This window comes from Acartia tonsa, chromosome 6 (assembly GCF_053477335.1).
Source record: "Acartia tonsa isolate MP-2025a chromosome 6, ASM5347733v1, whole genome shotgun sequence".
NCBI lineage: Eukaryota > Metazoa > Arthropoda > Copepoda > Calanoida > Acartiidae > Acartia > Acartia tonsa.
The window spans coordinates 28,739,696-28,765,239 of record NC_137265.1 but is presented as its reverse complement, the minus strand read 5'-3'; the positions used below and the strand labels follow the sequence as shown (position 1 = coordinate 28,765,239).

General features: G+C 30.9%; 1 protein-coding gene across 8 annotated transcripts in view; it reads right to left on the bottom strand.

The window, feature by feature from the left end:
* mgl (low-density lipoprotein receptor-related protein megalin) overlaps positions 1–25,544 on the bottom strand; it is a 254,385-nt gene that overhangs the window by 86,351 nt on the left and 142,490 nt on the right. For all 8 annotated transcript variants that reach the window (XM_080164265.1, XM_080164262.1, XM_080164264.1 and 5 more), the window contains 10 exons: positions 18,254–18,779; positions 17,008–17,133; positions 16,083–16,147; positions 10,924–11,049; positions 10,468–10,552; positions 9,865–9,974; positions 9,456–9,633; positions 7,185–7,364; positions 1,525–1,766; positions 1,084–1,216 (listed from right to left, as the gene is read on the bottom strand). In XM_080164265.1, coding sequence (XP_080020391.1) covers positions 1,084–1,216; positions 1,525–1,766; positions 7,185–7,364; positions 9,456–9,633; positions 9,865–9,974; positions 10,468–10,552; positions 10,924–11,049; positions 16,083–16,147; positions 17,008–17,133; positions 18,254–18,779 — 1,771 coding nt within the window. The remainder of the gene's footprint in view (positions 1–1,083; positions 1,217–1,524; positions 1,767–7,184; positions 7,365–9,455; positions 9,634–9,864; positions 9,975–10,467; positions 10,553–10,923; positions 11,050–16,082; positions 16,148–17,007; positions 17,134–18,253; positions 18,780–25,544) is intronic.

Below are 25,544 nucleotides of genomic sequence, written 5' to 3'. Positions count from 1 at the left end.
TGCAAATAAATCTAGGTGACCATTTTTTAGGTAAATTACATGTTTTGTAAATAATATTTAGTGTCCATTTTGTATAGTAATTGTATACTATGAAAGCTTGGTAAATAAGTCTAGGTGACCATTTGTTCGGCAATTGTACACTTGAACAGTACAAGCCTTGTAAATAATATTTAGTGTCCATTTTGTATAGTAATTGTGTACTATGACAGTGTAACTTGACATCAATGTACAAACTTTGCAAATAAATCTAGGTGACCATTTGTTCGGCAATTGTACACTTGTACAGTACAAGCCTTGTAAATAATATTTAGTGTCCATTTTGTATAGTAATTGTGTACTATGACAGTGTAACTCAACCTGACATTTCTACACATCACACAAAAACTAATTCTATATATCTGAGTACTTGTAGCACTTTGACTAAATGCGTACCTACTTAATAATTCATTTTATACGTTGGTATGTCTGACACTTTTAGTTTCTTATGTAACAGTAAAATGAATAATAATAATAAAATTAAATAAAAAAGGAAACATAGGTACAAATTATAAAAATTAACCAATCCTCAAATATTTTTAATATTTGCAAATATAAATGGCAAAATTGTCACATTTCTGTGTCGAAACTTATTTCTCCTCCATTGTTCTATTCCTGTTAAGGGGGATGGTGTAGACTGTCATGTGTTACAAATTGAAATTGGCTGTGTGATGTGTCAAGAAAAGTGTCAACAAATCAACAATATCTTTTTCTTCTTTTTTGCAGGAATATAGGGATAGGACAATGATGATAAATTAATTTTAAAGATTTAGGTATGAGCTAGAATAGATGTATCTATAGAAGTGTATGCGCATGGCAGGCTCTACTAAAGTTAAATCCTTCTGCCCTTTTTCGGAAAAAAAATTTTCTTCACAAGATCCACTTTTGGTGTAAAACTGGGATACAGTTTACATTATCAATGATTGTCCATTACTCCCTGCAACAATCAACAATTTTCTTTTTCTTCTTTTGTAAAGGATAGATAGGGGTAAAATAAATATTTACTATTTTTTCTAAACATTTTCTGCCAATAAAAAAAAAGAATACCTTTGGAATGCATCTTAGGTTATCACAGGTAAAATCCCATGAGTTGGGGCAGGGCGGGGTGGGTGGCTCCTCCCCAGAGGGGACACAGGTCCGGTTATCAGCCTGCAACTTTTCACCGTAGGGACATCCACAACTGAAATAAAACTAAATGTTAAAAAATAATAAAAAAGACGTTATTTATAATAAAAATAGTAATTTTCATTTTAAATTTCAGTAGCTGATACTTTCTAATGAAGGTATGCCCGTTCTTCTATTAACGTCAAGAAAAAATTAATGTAACTTAGAGCAATTATATATTATAATATTTCTGTATATATTTGCCATCTGAAATACATTATTACAACAGCACAAGCTAGCAAACTGCCCCTCCCTCTTTTTTGCCAAAACCGACCCATAACATCCGTTTTGAAATATGATAATTTGAGGAATTGAAAATCTTGCCTGGCCTTAATACCATCACTCGTAGAGTTATCAGGAACAGGGAAACACAACTTCTCACAGCCGCCATTCTTTGTGTGGCAGGGATGATTCGCCTTGATGATCTGGTTCTCCTCGGAGAATATCTTGATGCCGTACAACCTGTTGCTCTCCTCCACCTTCTCGATGACCTTGGCGTTGTCCCCGGACTCCTTGTCCATCTGGATGATGGCGTCCAGCCGCCAGTCAGTCACGTACAGGTTGTTCTACAAAAGAAGCAGAAATTAATAATAAAGTAAATTGAGAAATTACAAAAAGGAAAAATTCATTCTTAAACAAGATTAGGTTTTATGTAAACTGATGCCTTAAGAAATGTAAGATTTTTGTCTTTTAGTATGCAGAAATACAAACCTCATAAAACGCAAAATGTCATGTAGAACGACACACATACATCCAACTTATTTGGCGAATAGGGGTGACGGGTCCAATTACTCAGAGAGGTTGAATTTATTTTCCGATGCATTAAGCCAAAAAAAAAGTAAAAAATCCGATGAATATTGAAAATATTATGCAAAATTTCATAGAGACAAACAAACATAATCTTGGAAGACATCCATTTACAGCACGGGACGACTGGAATTTTTTTTGCAAAAAGGGCATAATATAAAATAATTTGCCTATAAAATCCAAATAATGTACTATACTATAAGTAATCATTATTTAAAAATTAATATAGAAATTTGTGTATCATTGACTTTAACAGCGCATTTGACAGATTGCACAACCCAAAACTATTTATTACATTAACATAATTATGGAATATGTGTGTAAAAATAGGGACTTTATGAGGGTGTTTGGATGGGAGGGGGATGGTAAAATTGATGTAAGAGGCCTTATCTGATATTGTTACAAACTAACATTTCTTTACGCATATTTACGCAAATCAAAAATAAAAGATTCAGAAAATATCTCCTTTACTATTTGTTATGTTCTTTATAACATTAATGATTTTATTAATCTTTGAATCAACTAGGGTATGTCCTTACGTCCGACCGACACCAAGCACAAATTAAATAGACAGTTTAAGAAGCATTATGCTATTCTGAAAATCTAAAAAAAAAATTATTTCCAATACTTTTTAATTCAAAATGTTTTTGCTAGATGTTGTAAGTAGGTTCATCATCTTAAGATGTTGAACAAGGATATTTTGTTGGCCCCCCTCGATTATTCAGCTCGTATATCTTAAGCTATGATCACCATAACTTTCAGAGCATAGTCAGACCAGGGGAAAAGGAATGATTATGAAACTGGATGGGGTGGTTTGATTTAGACGAGTACACAGGGATTTGAGAGGTGGGTGCAAGCCTTGAAGGATCACCTCCATTGTTTTCTGAGTGATTTGTTAAAACATTGATTGGTGTTTTGGTGTGTGTAAGTCTATAACTTAAAAACATTTAAAATTATCATTGTTGATACAAAACGAATATTTTTTTCTGCACAAGGATGAAAGTTGACATTTTTATGCTATAAAGAAAATATGCAGTTTGTAAACGGAAAGGATAAGGCGAAGAAGTGAACTAATTATCTCACATTAAAAATGTAACATTTTCACAATTCCTATTTCCCTAGGAGGCATTTACTAGTTATGCCTCAATAAAGTTTAGATAGAGACCATTTTCATAAGGATTAACTTAAACACCGCCGCAGTTACAGGGATCTTATGCCGCAGACGCTAATATAAGTACACATGGCATACAGTTATTATTATGAGCAATGAAAATAAAGTTTAGATAGAGACCAATTTTTATATAGATTAACTTAAACACCACCGCAGTTACAGAGTGGATAGTTTTTGCTATTTATATCTATTTGATAATGGGGAAGGGTGGGAAGCGTCTTCCGATCCCTCTCGTTCGAATCCTTTTAATGCAGAGAGAGATTTTGCCTGTTAATTAAATAAATCCTTAATGTCATAGTTTAGACGAATATATTAGACGGTTTAATGCCAATTTTGTCTCTAAAATGTAATAAACTTAAACATCCTACATATTAAAGTAACTGTTTTACTCTGTATATAAGCTAGCGGCTACGCCCCTATATGCCTATAGGAACCTCTAATGGAACGGTTTTAAGATTTAGTTTAGAGGGGTGTATTTTTTTCTAGGGGCGATTTCTCGAAATCTTAAACTACAGAAAAATAACCTTACTACTTTGAAATAGGATAAAATAAGCTAAATATTTAAAATTATGGTTTTAAACTATATAAATCAAGAATTTTAGGTCGGGCGGTTTAAGTTATTTTATAGAGTTGCTTTGTTACAAAAAAAACTGTGTCAGAAGTCTACACAATGAAAGATAAAACCATGAAATAGATTAAAATGCATGTATATTGTATAAATTATGTATAATCTAATTTTAGCAATCAAATAATGTGTAATTTTGCTGTAAAAAATGGTTAAAATTTATAATAAATTTGAATATTCAATAATAAATAAATTGTTTTAGATTTTTTTAAAACCTTTAAGTAGCATTTGAGTTCATAAATTTAATTTTAATAATTTAACGAATTTCAATGATACTATGAACAAAAAAAAGACTCAATTTATAAAAGAAGTATATATATATAAATGTATATGAATATATGTCCTTACTTTAACCCTGGGGACATTTTTACGAATAAGCTTATTAACAATCCTCTTCACCCCTGATTATAACAGCCTCTTTAACCCTCGGGGCACTCTGATGAATTTTATCTAAGCTTTAATATTTAGGCCAGCCAAAATAATATAAATAGTTGCTTATTTCCATGTTAGAAGAATAAAACAAAGTACTAGGATGTTTGTCGGTCCGTGTGCATCCTATGATTATTAAAACGACAAACCCCAATCGTTTTTATGGACGCTTCTGATAGGTTAAAAGATTGACTAACTAAGAAGCTCCTTAATAGAAAATATGCTCTGATCAAAAATAACTTTCAAAATGTAGAAAAAGCACTAAAATAAACCATTAATAAATAATAAAAAGAAAACAACAAACTAAGCTAGTTTCTGGCACTGTACTATTGTTATCAGGGGTAAAGGGAATGTGAAATAACACAAAAAGAGTCAATAACGTCAGGCATGTAATAAACTAGAGGCACAGAAATCTAACCATTTTCCTTCCCAAATAATATAAGCTACCGAAACCAGAATTCAACTTATAATAATTTGGGGGATAATTGACTCAAAGTGATTGTCCTATGCCTGCAATCCCTGAAATATTTATGAATAGATAATCTAATAATGAGTACTACTTAATAATTCATTACTATGTTCTTTGTTTGTACAATAAGATTTCTAGTAGCGTAGCTACTCTATACATTAGGTGTGTCTGTATGTCATGTCTGTTATACGTCCAGATAATATAATCTTAACAATCTATTTCTTTGTTCTTTATTTGTACAATAAGTTTTTATATCTTTGATTTTCTGTGATTTATTTACAATACCTAAAAAAAATTATAGGTTTCGTCTCAGGGATCTTAAGGTATAAGAGAAAAGACGATATATTAATATACAAAGCCAATTTTGATACAACTTCTGTATAATTATTGGTTTAAAAGTTGGTACACCATCAATTTGGAAAAATGAATAAGACAACCTGATTATGAAACTTCCTTAACAGCTAATATATTTTTTTTTATTAAAAGTTATGTGGTTAATATAGCTGCGCCAATTTTAAACATAATTATACATGTTATTTATTTAGTTATTTATTGATAAACATCTAAGGGGAAAACTTATTTTTTATACTTATTTATGTTAATATATAAATAAATTATTTGTAGCTGGAACAAGGATGGCGACATCCATTAGAGCAATGCTTATATATATCTAAGTTGTATTCAATTAATATAGGTATCATCACGCCAAGTTTAAAATCGATAGGACAATTCTAACGGACAAACTCCGATTGGGGCTCCTCACCCCACAAAATAATTAAACAGATGAGGGGATGTTATTTCTGTCTCAACCCCTGATTGATTAATTTGGGGGGTGATTTTGATACGCCCCACATTAATAACATTAAATATGATAGATGTCGCATTATTTCCAATTATTTTGATGCAAAATATCTATACAAAAAACAGCGTATTTAATATAGTTGCATTTTCTACCTTACTATCTACCATTGCTTAACCATTTTAGAAAATGATTGCCTGTAAATAATTATCTTCAAAGGCCCTATCCCTGTAAGTCTAAACCTCGTTGGTAATGACATATATGTATCTTCAGATACCCTACCCCTGTATGTAAGTGTAAACCTCTTTTGTTATGACATACATGTATCTTCAAATGCTCTACCCCTGTATGTAAGTCTAAACCTCTTTTGTAATGACATATATGAAGACAAATGTATGTTGTGAATATTAGGAGGAGCAAAGAAATTAAATGAACCATCTCGTTTTACAGGAAGTAAGGTATAGTGAAACATGAATAAATAGCCTTAACGTTTTCCAAATATGATAGGCAGTGGCAGAAAGGCAGGGGTATTTAACTATCCATTGCAATGTTACTAAAAGTATTATAAACACTTTATCATATTCGTTGGCTTAGTAACTTTTGGTACTTAAATGGGTCGTTCCAACTAGTAGTTTACCAATCCAAATCCGTAGAAATTTTATTTTTAAAATAGGCAATTTAGGGAAAAAATACTTTTTAATTTAGTGTCTGGTGCCCTATCCCCCATCTCCCAGGAATAAGATGATCAATGATTCCAACTAGAGATGAATAGCCAATGATAATAGAGTTAGGATCCTATAGAGTAACAAATACAGGATATGTGTATGTGTGTCTGTAACGAAGGATTAGGCTAACCGCTGAACCGATATGGTTTTCCTTTACACTGTAGCTTGTCATATGTCATAAGAAGGTTTATAACTATTTTGGGGGAGGGTTCCACCACCCTTTCATGAGAATCGTGCCTAGAAATATTTTCCTTTCCTTTTTAAAGCTAAAATTGAAAGTTGAGGGAGGCTCCACCTCAAGTACCCCTAGAGGTCTCTAGAGGACGTAACTGCTAGTTATATTTTAAAGTAACAAATTAATAGTTAATTATAATAGAATTATTAATTATAGCCGCTTCCTTAATTGCCTATCTAACATTTTATACTCTATTGTAATAAGTTTTCGTATTCAGAAGAGCAAATAACATCAATATAAATAACATATAACAGAAAATATTCTTTTTTTCTTTATTAATAAAGTTCTCATATTGTTTCTTTTTTATGTATCTTTATGAAGATAGCGCCAATAATAATAAGTAATATTGTATATATTTTACTTAGTATTGTGTAGTATTTGTGTATTTTTGACTTCAGCAAAATAATCGATTGCGAAAACTTTTAGATTTTTAAACTTAAGCAAGCCATATTATATAGCAAGTTTTTTCTCTTGATGTCTTGTCAATCTATCTGTAGCTAAAGATCTCGCTAACCGCTGAGACGATATGGTTCTCCATTTTTACTTTCCTTATAATAACTATAATGGAATGCCAATTTTCTACCTATCTTTAGTGCCCGTAGAGGCCTCTATGGTCGTATTCGATGGTATTATTTAAAGTAGAAATATTTTTTTTGTCCATAAAGACCTGGCAAACCACTGTACCTATGTACATTTCAGAGACGCTTTAGACATAAAAATTTACCTTAAATACAACGAGAGAGAAAGGATGTTTGATGAAGTTTGAGGTGATCTTCTGGACATCTGTACCATCCAGGTTGGCATGCTGGATGTGATCCAGCAGAGCGTCACACCAGTACAGCCGGTCCTTCAGGTAGTCGATGGCCAGACCGTTGGGCCAGCCAAGCAGCACGTTACGGAATACCTTAAAATATAATATTGTACTATCTTAATTTTTTTTCTTCTTAATAATCATTGGATAAGATTTAATTATCGCCTGTTGTCCTATCCATATTAAACATACCCTACCCCACCATTTAAAACTATACAACAAAATTCTTTATCCAGGGAGGAAGGGACTGTAAATTACACCGGTACCCAATGTTTAATAATTGTATTCGATTTCACAAAAACAATGGGTACTTTCATTTGTTGGTTTCAAGCTTTTCAAGAAATAATTTTAATCTACAGGAAGAATATCACCTTTGGGGAGGCATATCAATTTATTTTTCATTGTCTTATGCCTTAAGATCCCTGTGTTTGTCCAATGGAGCGTGGTTGTTCTGATAAGAATTACACACCTCTACAATCTACTAAATTTGTACTATTTGAACACTGTGTACTTTGTACTGTAACCACAAGATTTAATTTTGATTCCAAATCTCGTTGATGAAGTACATGATTATACGGTTAAAAGCCCTTTAAAAAACAAACTCTTGCAAGAATTTTGTTAGTAAGTCATAACTGTGCATTGTAATAAGTTGCGCAATTCTAAGGGCAAGACGAGATACGGGTCCTTTGATCTGTTGATATAAGGGAAGCTTTAATAGGGGTTTTAAATTTTTTTATTAATTTTGCTAAGAACTTTTACAAAATGTATATAAACTTGTTTACTTTTCTCAATAATAGTTTATTATCATTTTATGTCTGGCTTTTTTGGCTTCCCATCCAAATGTTTTATTTACTGGTAATAATATTTAGAGTCTAACAAGGGTATTTTTGTCCCTATGAAGCGTAGCTTTCTAGTTCCCAATTAAAAATATTGGTGTGTTGAATTTATTTTTTTGTAGTGATTTTTTGTCGGCAGCTAAAGATCTCGGAAAGTACTTGTCGGACTTGGTTGTACTTTTCAGGGAAGATCTATAAATATATATATGGGAAGTTTTAGGCTATTTCCTTACCTCCCCCCTCCCCTCCATAGAAGCTATGGGCGAAGACAATGCAATTAAATGTAGGGGGATATAATCATATTACGTTAAAATATGAAATATGCTTAGATTTCAAAATATACGAAGATTTCTAACATTTAAAATGGTAAAGATAAATTCTCTGAACAATGCCAAATCCATAAAGGTAAAAATATCATGGATACGGGGATATGGCAATAGAGAAAAAGAATTTCCCTATTCATTTCTGTAGATTTCTACTTTCATAAGCTATAATTAATGGAGAAAAGCAGATTATTCTTCTGCAATTGTCATATTCATGTATCCCTGTTTAAAACTGCATTTTATATGTTTGGCTCCATCATTTCCTTAAATATTCGTTCGGCAACATACCGTGCTTCGATAGTGGACCAATTTAGCCCCCCCCCCCCTTTTTTTTTCGTATTAAGAAGATTCGAATCCCAGCCCATATCGAGTGATGATAGCAGGTACTTTGTGAGACGAGTGAATTAATATATCAGGTGCACTGTTAGAGCTTTCAGACATATGTCAGGCAATCAGAGTTGTTTGTACGTCTGTATGGTGTTAATACCTCTTGGTAATAGAAAATAACGTTCCAATAACAATTCTGGCCTAAAGGTATAAAAAAAATTGGTAATATTAAGAAGGGGGAGGGGGACAATAGCCCATTAGCACATTGGGAAATGGTATTCTACCAAATATTGCTTGGATTACTTGCACAAACATATTTCAACATTTTATGGTCAAATATTATCATCTTCATTCAAATAACTTTTCAAATTTTCAGTCAAGGAAAAACTATCCTATGATATAAGGTAGGGTAAGATTGAATTTTCCAATTTAGGGAAACTTTATATAGGCCCTATGATGGTTTCAAACTATTTTATATAAAATATGAGTCTTGGGACGGATTTAGACTATTATTCTGCTCCACACCACTCCCCTTAAAATGCTTAACTAGTTTTGACTGTTTATACGCGTCATTTTTAGATGTAAATACTAAAATACGTATTTCATCAATCCCTATTCATGATAACACTATACCTGGACCAAAAAAAAAGGCAAACATCCTGTTCAATTTTATCAATTTTTATCGACGTGATACATACCTTAACATTAGTACCATCCATATTGGCTCTGCTGATGTTGGCTGGCCTGTCCCACTCGCTGAAGAACATGTAGCCCCTGTTGGGGTGTACCACGATGGCGCGGGGCCTCTTCAGGTTGCTCAGCAGGGTGCGTCTGTAGTCCTTGTTCTCAGTGCTGAGTACGTTCAGGGTGCCTTGCCTAAAAACATTAAATGTATTAGCATATATATACCGTAGCTACTGAAGTCTGTTTGTTTATGAGTTACAGAAAAGATTCAATTTAGATCAATCTCCCTTTTATACATATATATAACATTATTAATCCATTTTTTCAACCTACTATCCATAAAACCAACATTATCTATCCAATCTATTATAAGTATTAATTCGCATAATCTATCAATTCATCTACCAATAACTCTATTCATACCTGGAATCAATGTAGTAAAGATTCTTGGATGCCCAATCAATGGCCAGGCCCTCAACTCCCTCATTCTGGGAGGCCAAAACGTTGATTCTGTTGGTTCCATCTTTCTTCACCTGAAATTGAAACAATATTAGTTTTTCATACAAAAATTATGCTATGATAAGTTTAAAAGAAAACTTGTTGCATTCTCTCTAGGTACCTAGCGACCATAGAACCCCCTCTCCCTCTTAAGAGGAAGAAGTCTTTTTTTTCGCTTTATGCTTACCCTAAACTAACACACGAAAACCTAACCACAACTAATTTTCAATTTATTTTAACATAAGAGAGGGAGATCTGATCTAGTTCCTACTACTGAAATAAGTTTTATAACCTTTAAAAATGTAAAAATAATAGAATACTTTCGTTCATTAATTTTACTTTCGAGGATTTTTATACCATAAAAAAGCAATGTGCTACCTTGTAGATAACATTAACAAAAAAAGTGAAGTATAGAATAGATGCTCTTTAGTCGGAAAAAAATTATGGCGTCTATCTTTAGTAGCAGCTAAGAATATCACATTTACAAAATACAGAAACACAAAGTAAGTAACATAAATTTTGATTTACCTTGTAGATAACATCAAGAATAACGTCACTGTAGTATATCCAATCACCACGGGCATCAAAATCAAGACCCACAAATCTTGCTGATCTAAATAACAAAAATAATAAGTCATAATTTTTATGAAGCATTAAGAACCGATCATTTATTTTCTTTTTTAAATATCATGTTATCCCACTATGTAAAGATAGTAGAAATGTTTTTTTGTCCGTTATGATCTAACTTATCACAGATTGAGTTCTCCATTTTAGGAAAGCTTTATAATATAGTTCCTGGGATGGTTTAAGTTTTTTTTTTTGCCTCCATTTTTTCCTTTAAATACAGAGCCTCTAGATGGTAAGTTCACAGTTGCTGGTTTGTTTAAAAGATAAGTAATTTGTATTCTATCTAAAAAGGCTAAGATATGTGTAAAGTAAGATCTCTTAAACAGTTGGGTTTTTAAATAAACTTTTTTTGTTTACCTTGAAACGATAGGCTGAATGGCGTCGTTGAATGAAGGCACCACGGGGTCTAGAACCTTTCCCTTGATGAACTTCTGCTGGGAGTACATCAGGAACTCCTTTAGGCGGGTGCAAGAGTGCTGGTTCCTGCAACAAATATATTGTTAGATACTGGTTTTATACCAAGTAATTTTGAGAACAATACACTATTTTTTTTAATATAGTTGGTTGATTCTTCATTCATGCAAAATGACATGGTGCTGCGACCAGTGATTTCAAACAAACTACCTTCATATGAACAAATTATTTTATATAAATTTCCGAATAAACATATCTACATATATTTTTGTTCTTGTTAAAACACAAAGAAAATATAGGCAATTATAAATAATTTAGTCAAGCCTATCTATGATGTTAAAGTGGGCCCAGTCAATAGCAGTCATAGGCCCCGCCACTTGCCTTAATGGCCTGTTTCATATTAACTTTTGGTACCATTATAATTTACAATCCTTTTTACCCTCTCTCCATGATGTTTTAGTATATATTTTTGTTGAAATAAAAATTATAATGCTAGAATTTAACAAACAAAAATTTACAAGTTTTGTTTTTGTAAATAATACCCTCAGCTTTTAATCAAGTATTCTTTAATTGTTATTTTCTCTCTTTTAATTCTCATGATAATGAAAATAGAAAATTTTCATTAAGAAACGTTTCATCAGTCATAAAATTCACATATCTTTTTTGCTTAACAATTTTAAAATACACCTATTTCTTCCAGTAAAATTAATTTTTAGCCAACTATTTTCAGCGAATCTAAAATGATCTTTATTTTAACGAAATATTCTATTTTCTGTAAAGTTCAATACATAAAAAAACCGCCAAGTTATCTATTCTAAAAGCCTATTGGTAGGAATTAGTGGGAATGGAAGAGAGGGAGGGGGGAGGGGTGTTAGAACTTTTACTAATTCTATAATGAGTGTTTTCATACTACAAACTTTTATATTCAGGCACTAAAGGATATGCCAACAGGTTTTCCGTCGGTTAAAATGATAAAAATCTATTAATAAAATTCTATTTTGAAAATATATTATATTAATAATTCAGAAATGGTAATTTTGTTATCATCATTTGGGATATAATCAATATATCATTTATTGTCTATTCCTTTAAGATCTCTGTTATTCATGTAATTTTAAGTCGTTTTAGGTAATCCTATTATTTTTGATCTATCAATATGTAACTGCCAGTCAAACGTATTGTTTTTTTTACAAAGTCCATAAAGTAAATGTGCTATTAAAACCCTTAAAAAAGTACCAATCCTTTCAACCTTAGGAAACAAAACTAAGTTCTATCTTATCCTTCTCTCTTTTAATCCATCATACAGATTTGTCTCATTCTAAGGAGCGTAGCAGATCTATATAACAAGTACTGACGGACAAATTTGTTTATAAAGAGGCTTAAATTCTCAAAATATGTTCTATTTTGCAACTGTGTACTTATTGTGTAGAATCATGGATAAAGGATTTTCTACTTCTAAAGTTATTAAAATGGGGAATGCCTTGGTTCTTTGAAACGAGGGAAATTTAAAATGTAAATTATACTGGTTCCCAAAGCTTTAAAACACATAGTCTCTCATTCATTTACTTCAAATTTTTGGAGGTATTGATTAGGTATTCCAAACTGTGTCAATCATTTTAATCCAAAGATTGGGTAATTCAAAGTGTTCTATTTAAAAAAAATCTTAACGAATTATACTCCATTATCTTATCCCTGTATCCCTAGTATGTATGTATGTATGTATGCAGTACTCTAGATAAAAGAGAATATTTCTCTATATTATTTCAGAAATATACGAAATGTAAAAAAGCTTAAAATCTAAGCATTGAAAAAAAGTCAGTTATGTTCAAAACAAGTTTAGCAATTTCAAGATAAATTTTGATTAAATAAAATGATAGGTATTGTAGAACAATAAACTGTTAATAAAAAATAGTGCAAAATATAGTCCCATATTAGGTAAAAAGTATTTCAAATGAAGTAAAACATGAAATTTATCCTTATCTACCACTTACATTTCCCTGCATTTCTGAAATTCTGTTTCTAGTTGTAGTAATGTTATCATAAATATGATAATGCTAGATTATTGTATTTTCTCCCTGGGGTATTACACATACAGGATTTAAACCAAGGTTGTTAATACAGGTTGAATTATTAGTAGGACTTAGCCAAGTTTCTTTCTGGGATATTACACAAACAGGATTTAAACCAAGGTTATTAATACAGAATGCATTGTTAGCAGGACTTGGCAGGTTTCTCCCTGGGGTATTACACATACAGGATTTAAACCAAGGTTATTAATACAGAATGCATTGTTAGCAGGACTTGGCAGTTTTCTCCCTGGGTCATTACACATACAGGATTTGACCAAAGTTTTTAATACATGTTGATTATTAGTATGACTAAATTTAAGATTTAACTCAAGGTTAATAATACAGGTTGGTTTATTAGTAGGACTTAGCTAAGTTTCTTTCTAAGGTTTTACACATAAAGGATTTAAACCAAAAGTATTAATTCATGTTGCATTGTTAGCAGGACTTGGCAGGGATATTACACATACAATTTTTAATACATGTTGTATTATTAGTATGACTAAATTTGAGATTTAACTCAAGGTTATTAATACAGGTTGAATTATTAGTAGGACTTAATTAGCCAAGTTTCTTCCTGGGTCATTACACATACAGGATTTGACCAAAGTTTTTAATACATGTTGTATTATTAGTATGACTAAATTTGAGATTTAACTCAAGGTTATTAATACAGGTTGGTTTATTAGTAGGACTTGTCTAAGTTCCTTTCTAAGGTTTTACACATACAGAATTTAAACCAAGGTTATTAATTCATGTTGCATTGTTAGTAGGACTTAGCAAAGTTCTTTCCTAGGCTATTTTATCTACAGAATTTAACCCAAGGTTATTAATACAGGTTGCAATAATAGGAAGACTTCCAAGTATCTTCATAGGGTATTACACATACAGGATAAAAACCAAGGTTATTAATACACGTTGTATTGGTAGTAGTTTAGTCTTTGTCTATTTCAACTAAAGAATTTAACTCAAGGTTATTAATAGAGGTTGTATTATTCATATGACAAGTTTCTTACGGGGGTATATAACATACAGATCTTAAACCAAGGTTATTAATATTATTACAGGTTGTATTGCTTGTAGGACTTTGTAAGGATATTTGTACAGATTACATTATGTAGGACTTTCAGGATATAAAACAAGGTTATTAATACAGGTTGTATTTTTAGTATAACTTATCCGAGGTTCTTAATGGGTTATTTTACCTACAAGATTTAACTCAAAGTTATTAATACAGGTTGTATTATTAGCATGACTTCTATTTTTACTATTTTATCTACAGGATTGAGTCATTAACACAAGCTTCATTTTTAGAAGGACACAGCAAAGAAACAAAAGAGAGTAGTCAAAACTATAAAAAAAAAAATCCTAACTTCAACCAATAACTTTGAATTTGAAGCAGAATTTTGAATAATTCATGAATAAAATCATAAAATAAAAAGAACATAAAGATAAAGAGTAAATTTAATAGAAATAGGAATTTAAAATGATAATAAAGCATAAATATTATATTTTTCATACAATTTTGTCAGTAAAAAAACTTATACAATATACAAGTAGTTGTAAAAGTACTTTTTATATTTGCTTTATATAATAAATGATTAAATAAAGTAAATACTCGTTTTTACAATATTTTTTATTGATTTTAATATTACTTAGCATAGTAGCACTTAAAATTAACGATGTGATTAATAAAATTTTAACACTCATATATTGTATGGTGTGGTAGCGTAGCGATTCAAAAAACATTTATTTATCCGTCCATCTGTCTTTTTGTTTACAACCAACGAGCCATTATTATGTCTGTATGTCCTTTCTTAACTCTAAATTGATTAATTTATTTCTATATGTAAAAGCAATTATCTAAGCTTCTATAAGATATCAGCTTTTTATTTTTATTTGAGATTCTCTTGAGCTATTATCATTTGATCTTTTATTCCGACTGTATGTTTGGCATTGCAATTTTTTCAATGTACAACCCCCCCCCCCCCCAAACCTCCCATTTTTTTCCTGGCATTTTTTATTACAGGATCATTCATTGTTACACAATCGTAGCCTTAGTTTAAATTTTCAAAATAAAGTTTTAATTCATCTTGCATTTTTGAGAAGAAAAATGGCAACGATTCTTCTTATTGAGTCCAGTTAAAGAGGAAACAGTTAAACCATTAGGTTGCAGTATCCTTAATTTCATTTTCAGAGCACTTAACCCCACCCACTTCGGAAGATTGTTTTATATACTATAATATAAATAGTTTGGCTACTTAACAAAATGATTATTTTAAGGATTTGTTAGTTAAAAAGATACTAAAAATACACATGAAAATAAAAGTTACACTTTAGGTAAATGAATAATCACAAGATCCCCACCCAACAATTTACTTAAAATATACATTAGTCTACTAAAATAACACATTCAAATACTAATAAGCTTATGAACATTGAACATAGTTCAAAATCACTAAGTATTGAAAATTAAATAGCAAAATGCTATTTAACATTCCTAAAGGAAAAAATTAATGTAGGTTGGGGGGAAGGGGGTAATTTATTTAAGTTTAAAAGGCACATGACGATTAAGACTTCCATTCCAAGAATTAAATTAAACTCTTTTAACGAGGTAGCAATTAAATATTCAATTTAAGAAGAAAAAGTGCATCTACAAGGCTAACTTGGCATTGAACCTTGGTAGACTTTTGTGTTGTTGGTATGTCAACATGCCAATTTTAAATAAATATCTGATTTTATGAAAGGCTACAAAGTCGACATACCCCCTTGGAAAAAAAACTAAGCACAAAAAGAAATGTAAGGAAAGATTGATGAAAAATTATTTAAACCACTTATATTGTCTTTAAATAATCTTTTTAACTTTCACCAAGCATAGTTATTGAATTGTTGAAATTAAACACTTAAAATCGAAAATTTATATGAAATAAGATCAATTATACAAGAAAAAACACTAAAATATCCTTAATTTTTATTCTGACCTATAGGTTTGTATCACTTTTTTGGGGATAGGTCAATGGAAAACAATATACTTACTTGCTAAGCTTGTATCCAATCTTGCAAGCACATTTATATCCAAGTCCGGTCCCTTCTTCTTCAGTCTGAATTAAATTAACATGTAATAAACATAACCATATGTTTTTACTATTTAGCTTCAAAATACTTTTAAACATTATACAGTTAGGGAGTTGAATCCATTTTTATAGAAGCAGAAATATAATCTATGATTATGGTTTGGACCCTCTAAAACTGTAATCTACCTTTCCACTTTCCCCTCTCTTGGTGAAGATATCTTCAACGCCGATACGATTTTTGAAATGTAAGATTCTACTTTCCCCTCTCTTGGTGAAGATATCTTCAACGCCGATACGATTTTTGAAATGTAAGATTCCGCTTTCCCCTCTCTTGGTGAAGATATCTTTAACGCCGATACGATATTTGAAATTTAAGATTCCACTTTTGCCTCTCTTGGTGAAGATATCTTCAACAAGAGAGACAAAAGTGGAATCTTATATTTCAAAAATCGTATCGGCGTTGAAGATATCTTCACCAAGAGAGGGGAAAGTGGAAGGGTAGATTACAGTTTTAGAGGGTCCAAACCATAATCATAGATTATATTTCTGCTTCTATAAAAATGGATTCAACTCCCTAACTGTTATACATTAATCACACTTAACAAAATAGGTTTTAGGAAGCATTGATAAAAAATTGTTAAAAACTCATAATACACCAAATGGATTGCAATAAAAAATGCGGATCATGGAAAGAAAACGAAGTTTCGTGTTTCGTCGCATTTTTCACAGTAGCTTTTCTCCTATTTCTAGCCCCTGCGGGGGGCTCTAACCCTTAGGGGCAATAATTAACACTTTCCTAACCTAAAATAACATTTCAAAGGCTACTGTGAAAATGTGACGAAACCCGCAACTTCGTTTTCTTTCCATTACCCAAAAATGCTGATTACCTTAGCGGTGAGAATGCACATATGCTCGCAGTCTCCGTTGCTCTTAGCACAGGGATTGTTGGTGATGGGCTGCATCAGCTCGTGCACAACCTTGATACTGTTCAGGTCCTTCGTGGTCGAGTGAGACTGAAAATATTAGGATTATTCGATCAAACTTTTAAGTAGTTTAAGATTTTAAAAATTTTAATATCCTCTAAAGAATTAAATCTACGATTAAAATAGCCTAAAACCATCACATGACCTATGTGAAGCATACTCAAAATAGAAAACCCTGTCGGTTCAGCAGTTATTAAGCTTCAGACAAATAGCAAATCTATCAGAATAACGAGTCTTGTTGTTGAAAAAAAATTTCAGTTTGCCTATCCCCGAAGTTCCTGGTTCCTCGAATATTATCGGAGAAAATATAAAACTAAATAGGTTGACCATTACATCCGCAAACTTAGACACATCAGAACTGCGAATTATTTTTAAAGCAAAACCTCTTGCCTTTCGTTTAGTCCCATAAAACAGTGAATTTCCATAATAATTTCTGGTATTATTATTATGTCTTTTTGCGAATTTTTGGATATGACAATTTGCGGAGATGAAAGCACATCCTTAATATTGGTTGCCATATTTCAAAGCTAAGCTCTGGTATTGAAATTTGATATTTTTATTGCCTCGCCGCCAAGAAAACTTCACAATTTCGCGCCAAATTGTTTGTCCCCCCCCCCCTTTTTAGGGCTAGGATAGTAAAAAAAAACGACAAGAATAGTTTTACGTGCCTGTAAAGACCAGTACATTATACATTAACACACACACAAGTATAATAACTGTAAGACCATTTGTTTTTTTGTTTGTTTTAAACTTAACATCAAAATATAATTTCCATAGGTATAAAAGTTTACTTTTAGATTTTAAATTTTTTACAGCTATTCAAAAACATAACAGTCCTTTTTAAAATAAAAGAGAGGGGCATATAAAAATCTATTTTAGATGAAAAGGAATTTGAATATTTTATTTCCCCATGATTTAGCATAATATATCAGTGTACAGGGAAAGAACAATAAACACAAATATAATTTTCTTCACTTCCCATTTGTGAAATTCTGCCCTTGGAGCATTTATCGTATTTTACTTTCTCATGTTTGAATAATGTCTTTGCCAAAAGAAATTTCAACCACAATCTTTGTTAATAGCTGATAATATTAGATCAAACTACGAACACATTTCAATCATCTGCGCTACTTTAAGAAAAAATGCTTACCTTTCCATCGTAGATACTAGAGATTGTATCCTTGCCCAAGAATTTATCCACCTTGATGACGCCAAACCTGGTGTGGTCAGTCCAGAACACGCTGCGCTCAAATATGGTCAAGTGGTAGGGTGAGGGCACCTGTTTCGAGCCCCGCACAATGTTGACCCTGTTCTCTCCGTTATAGTCAACAGTCTCGATGTAATCCAGAAGTATGTCGGACCAGAAGATGCGGCTGGTCTCCATGTCGACCGTCACGCCGCTAGCCTTGTACACTGCGTCATCCACAAGGGTCTTCACCTGGGAGCCATCCATGTGCGCGCGCAGGATACGGTTGTTATCAGTTATGAACATGAGACCCACTCGTGGATCCAGAGCAATATCAGTTGGGCTGGTTAGGTTGGAGGACAACACAATCGTGTGATAATCACCCTCCAGGGTCAGAATGTCAATTTTCTGGCCCAGGTTGTCCACAACGTAAAGGTTGCTGGATATCCAGTCGACGGCGATGGCAACTGGTGACCAAGCTCCAGGTACACTGAAACGAAAATAAATAAATCTTTGTAAAACTAAAAAATATATGTTAACAATTTAACAAAATGCGCAGCAAAAACAAGCATTTTTAAGAAATTTACAAAATACGGAAGGACAGACAAATATTAGTTGTACGATTCCTGTTTAATTTAGGTACAATAATCCATAGATACCTAATTTAATTATATTGACGCTTCAATAAAAGTTCTAAAAGGTCTGTTACATAAATGTTGTGTTAAAATATATAAGGGAAAAATAACTTAAATACTTTAGTATTTTTAAAAATACATTGAAAAACGAAAGTTTTGTTGCAAAAAATGCACGAAAAATGTAATTATTGCAGTAATTTGTCATATCCTTGTTATTTTCACGGAATAAAGAAATATGTAAAAAAAAAGTACGGTACAATACAATTTTATCTATATTGGTAATTAAAAATAGCATTATATTCTTAGGTGGCTTGGCTATTATTAATTTTTCTGACAATATTTTAAATATATTTTTATTTCCTTTTTTGATAACCATTACAGCAAGCTAAAGTAGAATTAGATTCAAATACTTATCCTTTTATCTCTGATGTTATTGCTCTAAAACAAAACCTAACAACTTTTTAAAAAAGTTTTTAAACCAAGAAATCTTTGTGAAGAAAAAAAGTGTGAATTACACGAAGAAGAAACAACAGTTTGTTAACTTTTAGATTAACTAGAACTTTGACACTATCCACTATGGAATAAATATTATTTTTGGGGGACAAAATAATATTTCAGAAGGTTTACAATAACGTTTTTATTTGTTGACTTATCAACTTGGGGGACTTTAATCGAATTTTGATTGGTTGGTTCGTAAGTTAAGTCAAAACATTTCAAATACTAATTATAATTTACAGATGGGGGTATTTTTCTATATCATCATTGAGGATGTACATTTTATCGCCATTTTTTTATCTCTCTAAGTCCCAGTTTATTAAGAATATTATTCTATTACCAACATCTGTGTTTGGTAGCGTAAAAATATTCCTCTTTCTCTCTGTCTAATGTCAAAAGTCCCAAAAATATTCGAAAATACGACAAAAACGTCAATTGTAGGTATGAATTGGCTAGTGATACATAACAAAGGTAACCTAAATAAGCACTTAAAATATGGTTTTTTTGTAGTCCTCTTTCTGTCGGAGGAAAATGGCTATAAAATCCACCTATAAACCATTGTGTTAGCATGGACATAACTAAAAAGAAAATATAAAGTTTCTGTCAAAAGGCGGTGTTTGTAGTTGCCTTATGCTATACTGTCATAGATAAATTGGTCCTTGTTGGACTCTATGTCTAGTGTTATCATCATTTTTGTGGAACCCGTGGAAAGTCTGAGATGTGTGTCATATACAGAAATACAAACTAAAACTTTTTACAGGACAACTAGAAAAAATATGTCATGTTCAATTTTGATTTGGACAACAAGTTTACAATATTAGTTCTATATAACTAGGGGTTTACCCAATCTGGCTGACATTAATTCTTTATATTTATTCAAATGCCTAATGTAATTAACAGATTTTAACATACAACAAAAACCATCCTAAATTGTAAACCTTTTTTATACTTTACTTTCTTTTAAAGATCCTTTAAGTAAAGTCAGTACATCTACATCCTTTTTTCCCCTCGCACATTACAAGATACCATTAGATTTGCTCAGAAATTTTTTTTGATCTATAGGTATTACCGCAGATGATCATTCAGACACAATAATACGTCCACCTTAAGGAGGAATTTTATAGCAGACGAAGATTTTTGTTTGAATAATTTCACATGACAAATTATTCAATCCCAAATGATCCGAGAAAACTTTTAAAATATTGTTTATTGTTTCAAAACAATAATGTGTATTGGTCCAATTTGGGGATTGTTCATGAAAAGGCTTTCTTCATTTATTATCTATTCATCTATCCCTTTACCATTGAACTCTCCCTCTTTCTCTCTCTTATTCGTGGAAAACCAAATCTTGGGACAAAAGAAAAATTGATTAGTCAGAATCTTTAGTCAACTTTTTCATAAAAAAGCTTTCAGAAAAAAAAGTAATATAAAGGAAAAATAGTTGTGGCACTACTAGATATGAATACTTTCCTAGCAATTGAAAACTTATCAAATTGTTCTGTTTTACTGCATGAATTTTTACAATGTCTTTATGTCCAGAAAGATCTTATAAACAACTGGACCAAGGGGGGGGGAAGTTCTGACACATTTGCGTAAACAGTGAGTATAGGCTTTATTTTTGGACTGAGAGGATAGGTTATTAAGGATAAAATCATTCTTATAGGATGGATTTCCCCCAGATTTAAGATTTTTTGGATAGGCCTCCAGGTTCCGGAGCTCCAGTGGTCTCTGTATAGGTAAAAATGAAAAAAAAAAATTTTTTAAGAGTGAGATGTCAGCTTATGAGACAAAATATGTATGTTTTTTCTTCAAATATGTGAATAACAATCAAAAAGAAGCATATTTTGTTTTATAAGTTAATCTCTAACTCTTCAACAAAAAATCTTATTTTTAATTTTTACCTGTACAGAGACCACCTGGAGGCCTGGAGCTCCGGAACCTGGAGGCCTATCCAAAAAATCTTAAATCTGGGGGAAATTCATCATATAAGAATGATTTTATCCCAAATAACCTATATTCTCAGTCCAAAGATAAAGCCTATACTCACTGTTTACGCAAATGTGTCAGAACTTCCCCCCCCCCCCCCCCCTTTGATTTAGCAGTTTCATTTTTGTAGGATGAGTTGAATCAATTCCATTTATCAAATCCCTATTCTTTCTTATTACTACGAATCTACTTTTTTAAACTGGCACTTTAGGCAAAGTTCCAGCTATATGTTTTACATTCAGAAAAACATTCTGATACCACTTATTTTGTGATCTTATTAGAAAATAAAAATAGATTCTTAGGGGAGAGAGAGAGGCAATGAACAATAAAAATCATTTTCCCCCACAGATTTAAAAACTAAGACATAATTTGCATAAAACTGGAGAGTGAGGAGGAATAATTTCTTGACAATAGTCCTATCCCTGCATCCCTGACAATATGTGAAAAACAATAACACTAGAAAAATATCCCTTATGTAAATCCTTTTTATACACACTAAGAGTTAAGATAACAAGAGATTGAATAACATTATACCAATAAGGTTATAAAAAATGTCCAAAACAGGTGAAATAATAAAGAAAAAAAATATCTATGCCTTTCAATGAAAAATAAAATTTTGACAAATGCTGCTCATTAGTTAGCTGTGATTTTGTTTTTTTGACATTACATGTTCATAAGCTGGGCATGGATTTATGATCAAGTATCAAATGTCTTTAAGTATACTTGTCTAATTTTAGTTTTGTACCAAAGCTACTTTACAAAAACATAACTATTTGTTTATATTTTAATTTAACCTGACTTATATTGAACCTCATAAAAAGTATTTAAATTATAAATAAAATATTTCAATTTGATGTCCTTATGACCATTGTAAGCTAGTGTTTTTAATTTTGTCCAATGGTAAAATAAATACAGGTTTGAAACCTGGCAACTTGGATTGAATGCACCTTTAATCCCTGGTTTGCCACTGAAAATAAATTGGCACACTGTATGCACGCCATTGTAGCCATAGAGAGCCTTCATTTAGTTAATGGTTATTATATTGGCTGGAATGGCAACACTCCTCAATGACCAGGCAACAAGGAATAGGCAATATCAAACTATTCATAAAGTAGCTGCGCTACTAACGAAGAAAATTATATCCCAAAGAAGCAAAGCAATAATAAGCTGATAATATCTTACACAATAATTAAGATGTGTAACAAGGATGACAACTAACATTTTGGAGAATCTTAAGATTAAAGAACTTTTATCAATATGATATTCTTCTTAAAAATTTTGTTAATCTACTTATCCCTCCTTTCCTGTGCACGCCCCAATGCTTAACCTTTATCCTTTTTCACTTTTTCCCTCTTTTCTCTCCAAATAGAAAATATATATTTTCTCCAGACTGGGTGGGTAAATGGTTTCAATGGTCTGTTTGCTTTAATTAATGTTTATGTTCCTGATACTATTGAGGGGATTGATCCTGATTTTCTTTTTTGTGAATTTCTTTTTTACAGTAAATGTTTATTTTGTGTGTTTTAACAAAGAGATAACTTGAGGTTTCTAAAAAGGCCAAGGAGTTGTCATAGGAATATAAGTAAACCTTTCAAACAAATTTTTCACGTTTTCCTTCTAAAATTGTTAAACCCAAAAACCTTATGTTTGATGCTTGATGATGTTTGAATTCCCCCGTCTCAAAGCAAATTTTTTGTACAAGAATAATATAAAGCCTGGAGTGAAGATTTGAGCGGCTGAGACTGATTTTATAGCCACATTTATTTATACCACTTTTACTTTGTGCCTCAATTTCAAGATTTTTTATTTTCAGGTTAAGATTTAACAAGCTTGCATTGCATGTACAGCATGACCCTCAAAAAAGTATTTTTAAGCATCTGCAGCCCTTATTTCTCAATGAATTATTAAAAAATGCATATGTCCTTGTTCTCCATAGTATTCCACGTAAGTAGATATAAAAATATTTTTTTTACCTCCATTAACACCGGAGATTTTTAGAGCTAAAGTTTTGAAAAAGTGACTGAGAAAAAGAATTTTTTTTTGTTTCTCTTATTTTTTGGATGGTTATATTATGTTTTTCTGGCAACTGAATAATGAGACACAAAGAAAAACAAGTTAACTAAATATTTTTTTTTTATTCCACCAAAAAATATAAATTTTTAATGGCAAAAAATACTACTGAATGAATTGATTATTTGCAAAGAAGTTGTATCAACTTTTTTGCTTTTTATTTAAGATAGCTAGCCGGTTCTTTCAGTAAGTAGTAGATGTAAAAATTTTCATAGAATTCAGATATGCAATCGGTTTTTTTGTAGACCTCTTATTTTTTAAGTAATTTAAATTTTTAAAAAAAAATAATTAAGTCGGTTTTAAGGTACTAAAACGCAACAAAATAAAAGAAGAAAATAGCCAGTATGAACAAAAATAGTAAGATCTTTAATTTGACACCTTACTTTTAAAATTCTGTTGAGTAATTGATGAAAAAATCTATTTTTTTAACCTCGGTTTAATCAAAACATTAAACCTAAATATTTTCTCATACAGACATAAAAAATATGGGTTCATATATACCATTAGAATGAGAAAAATAATATGAATCCATTCTAAGCGAAATTGAAAAAGTTTAAAAAAATTGTAATAAAAAATAGAAAAAAATAAAAAGTTTATTTTAAGAATTGTAACTACTAAACTAGCCAATCACAAATCTCAAAAATTGACGAATCGGGAAGCTTAAACTATAAAATTAACCTATAGAATTGCCAGAAAAAAAGGAGAACGTTCATACAATATATACAATAGATACTACAATAAATATTGTGATATTAAAGAACATGTAAAGAATGAAAAATTATGAACAAATATGCATCAGTCTGTTTATAAACTTCAAAACAATGCAGTTAAAAATACATTATTGTTTCTTGTGTTTAAAAAATATCTGCTACATTGCATTGTCTTTTGTTTAGGTTTAGTTCAGGTTTGGTTCAAGCTAACCCTTTAAAGCCGAAAATTATGATTCTTAAAATAAACTTATTTTTTTTGTAATAGTTTTATAAAACTTTTTCAATTTTGCTTAGAATAGATTCGTAATATTTTTCTGATTCTAAAGGTATATATGAACCCATGTTTTTTATGTCTGTTTGAGAAAATATTTAGGTCTAAAGTTTTTATTAAACTTAGGTTAAAAAAATAGATTTTTTCAATAATTACTCAACAGAATTTTAAAAGTAAGGTGTCAAATTAAAGATCTTACTATTTTTGTTCATACTGGCCATTTTCTTCTTTTATTTTGTTGCGTTTTAGTACCTTAAAACCGACTTAATTATTTTTTTAAAAAACTTAAATTACTTAAAAAATAAGAGGTCTACAAAAAAACCGATTGCATATCTGAATTCTATGAAAAATTTTACATCTACTACTTACTGAAAGAACCGGCTAGCTATCTTAAATAAAAAGCAAAAAAGTTGATACAACTTCTTTTAGGTTATTTATTAACCCTTATTTATAAAAAAGGATTAATTATGACAGTTGCTCCGCCTACTTTTCTGACATCTCAATTATTTAATAGGGGGTAAATTAAGCTTTTTAGACTAAAAAATCATTATGTTCTAATTTTATTTTCTTTATAACTTTTTTGTTATTAAAGTTAGGATTGTGAAACAAAAACAATTTTCCTGCTATATTCATAGAGATTTATTTGGTTTTTTAAACAATTTTGCCTAATAAGTAAGTTTTTCAAAATATCATTAAACTAAAAAGACTCAAAAAATATGTGTAAAAAAATGCTTTTTACTCAAAAACTAAATTTTTTATTTCATTTTTGTATAAAGTTTCTGCTAGTAACAAAAATAAAAGGATTTCTAGCTTAATTTTGCTAAAAAAGTCGTTTCATGTTAAAAGTTACTTTTTCCTCAGTCACTTTTTCAAAACTTTAGCACTAAAAATCTCCGGTGTTAATGGAGGTAAAAAAAATATTTTAATATCTACTTACGTGGAATACTATAGAGAACAAGGACATATGCATTTTTTAATAATTCATTGAGAAATAAGGGCTGCAGATGCTTAAAAATACTTTTTTGAGGGTCATGCTGTACATGTTTATTTCAATTTAAATATTTTTGAAATCCTACCATTTATCTAGT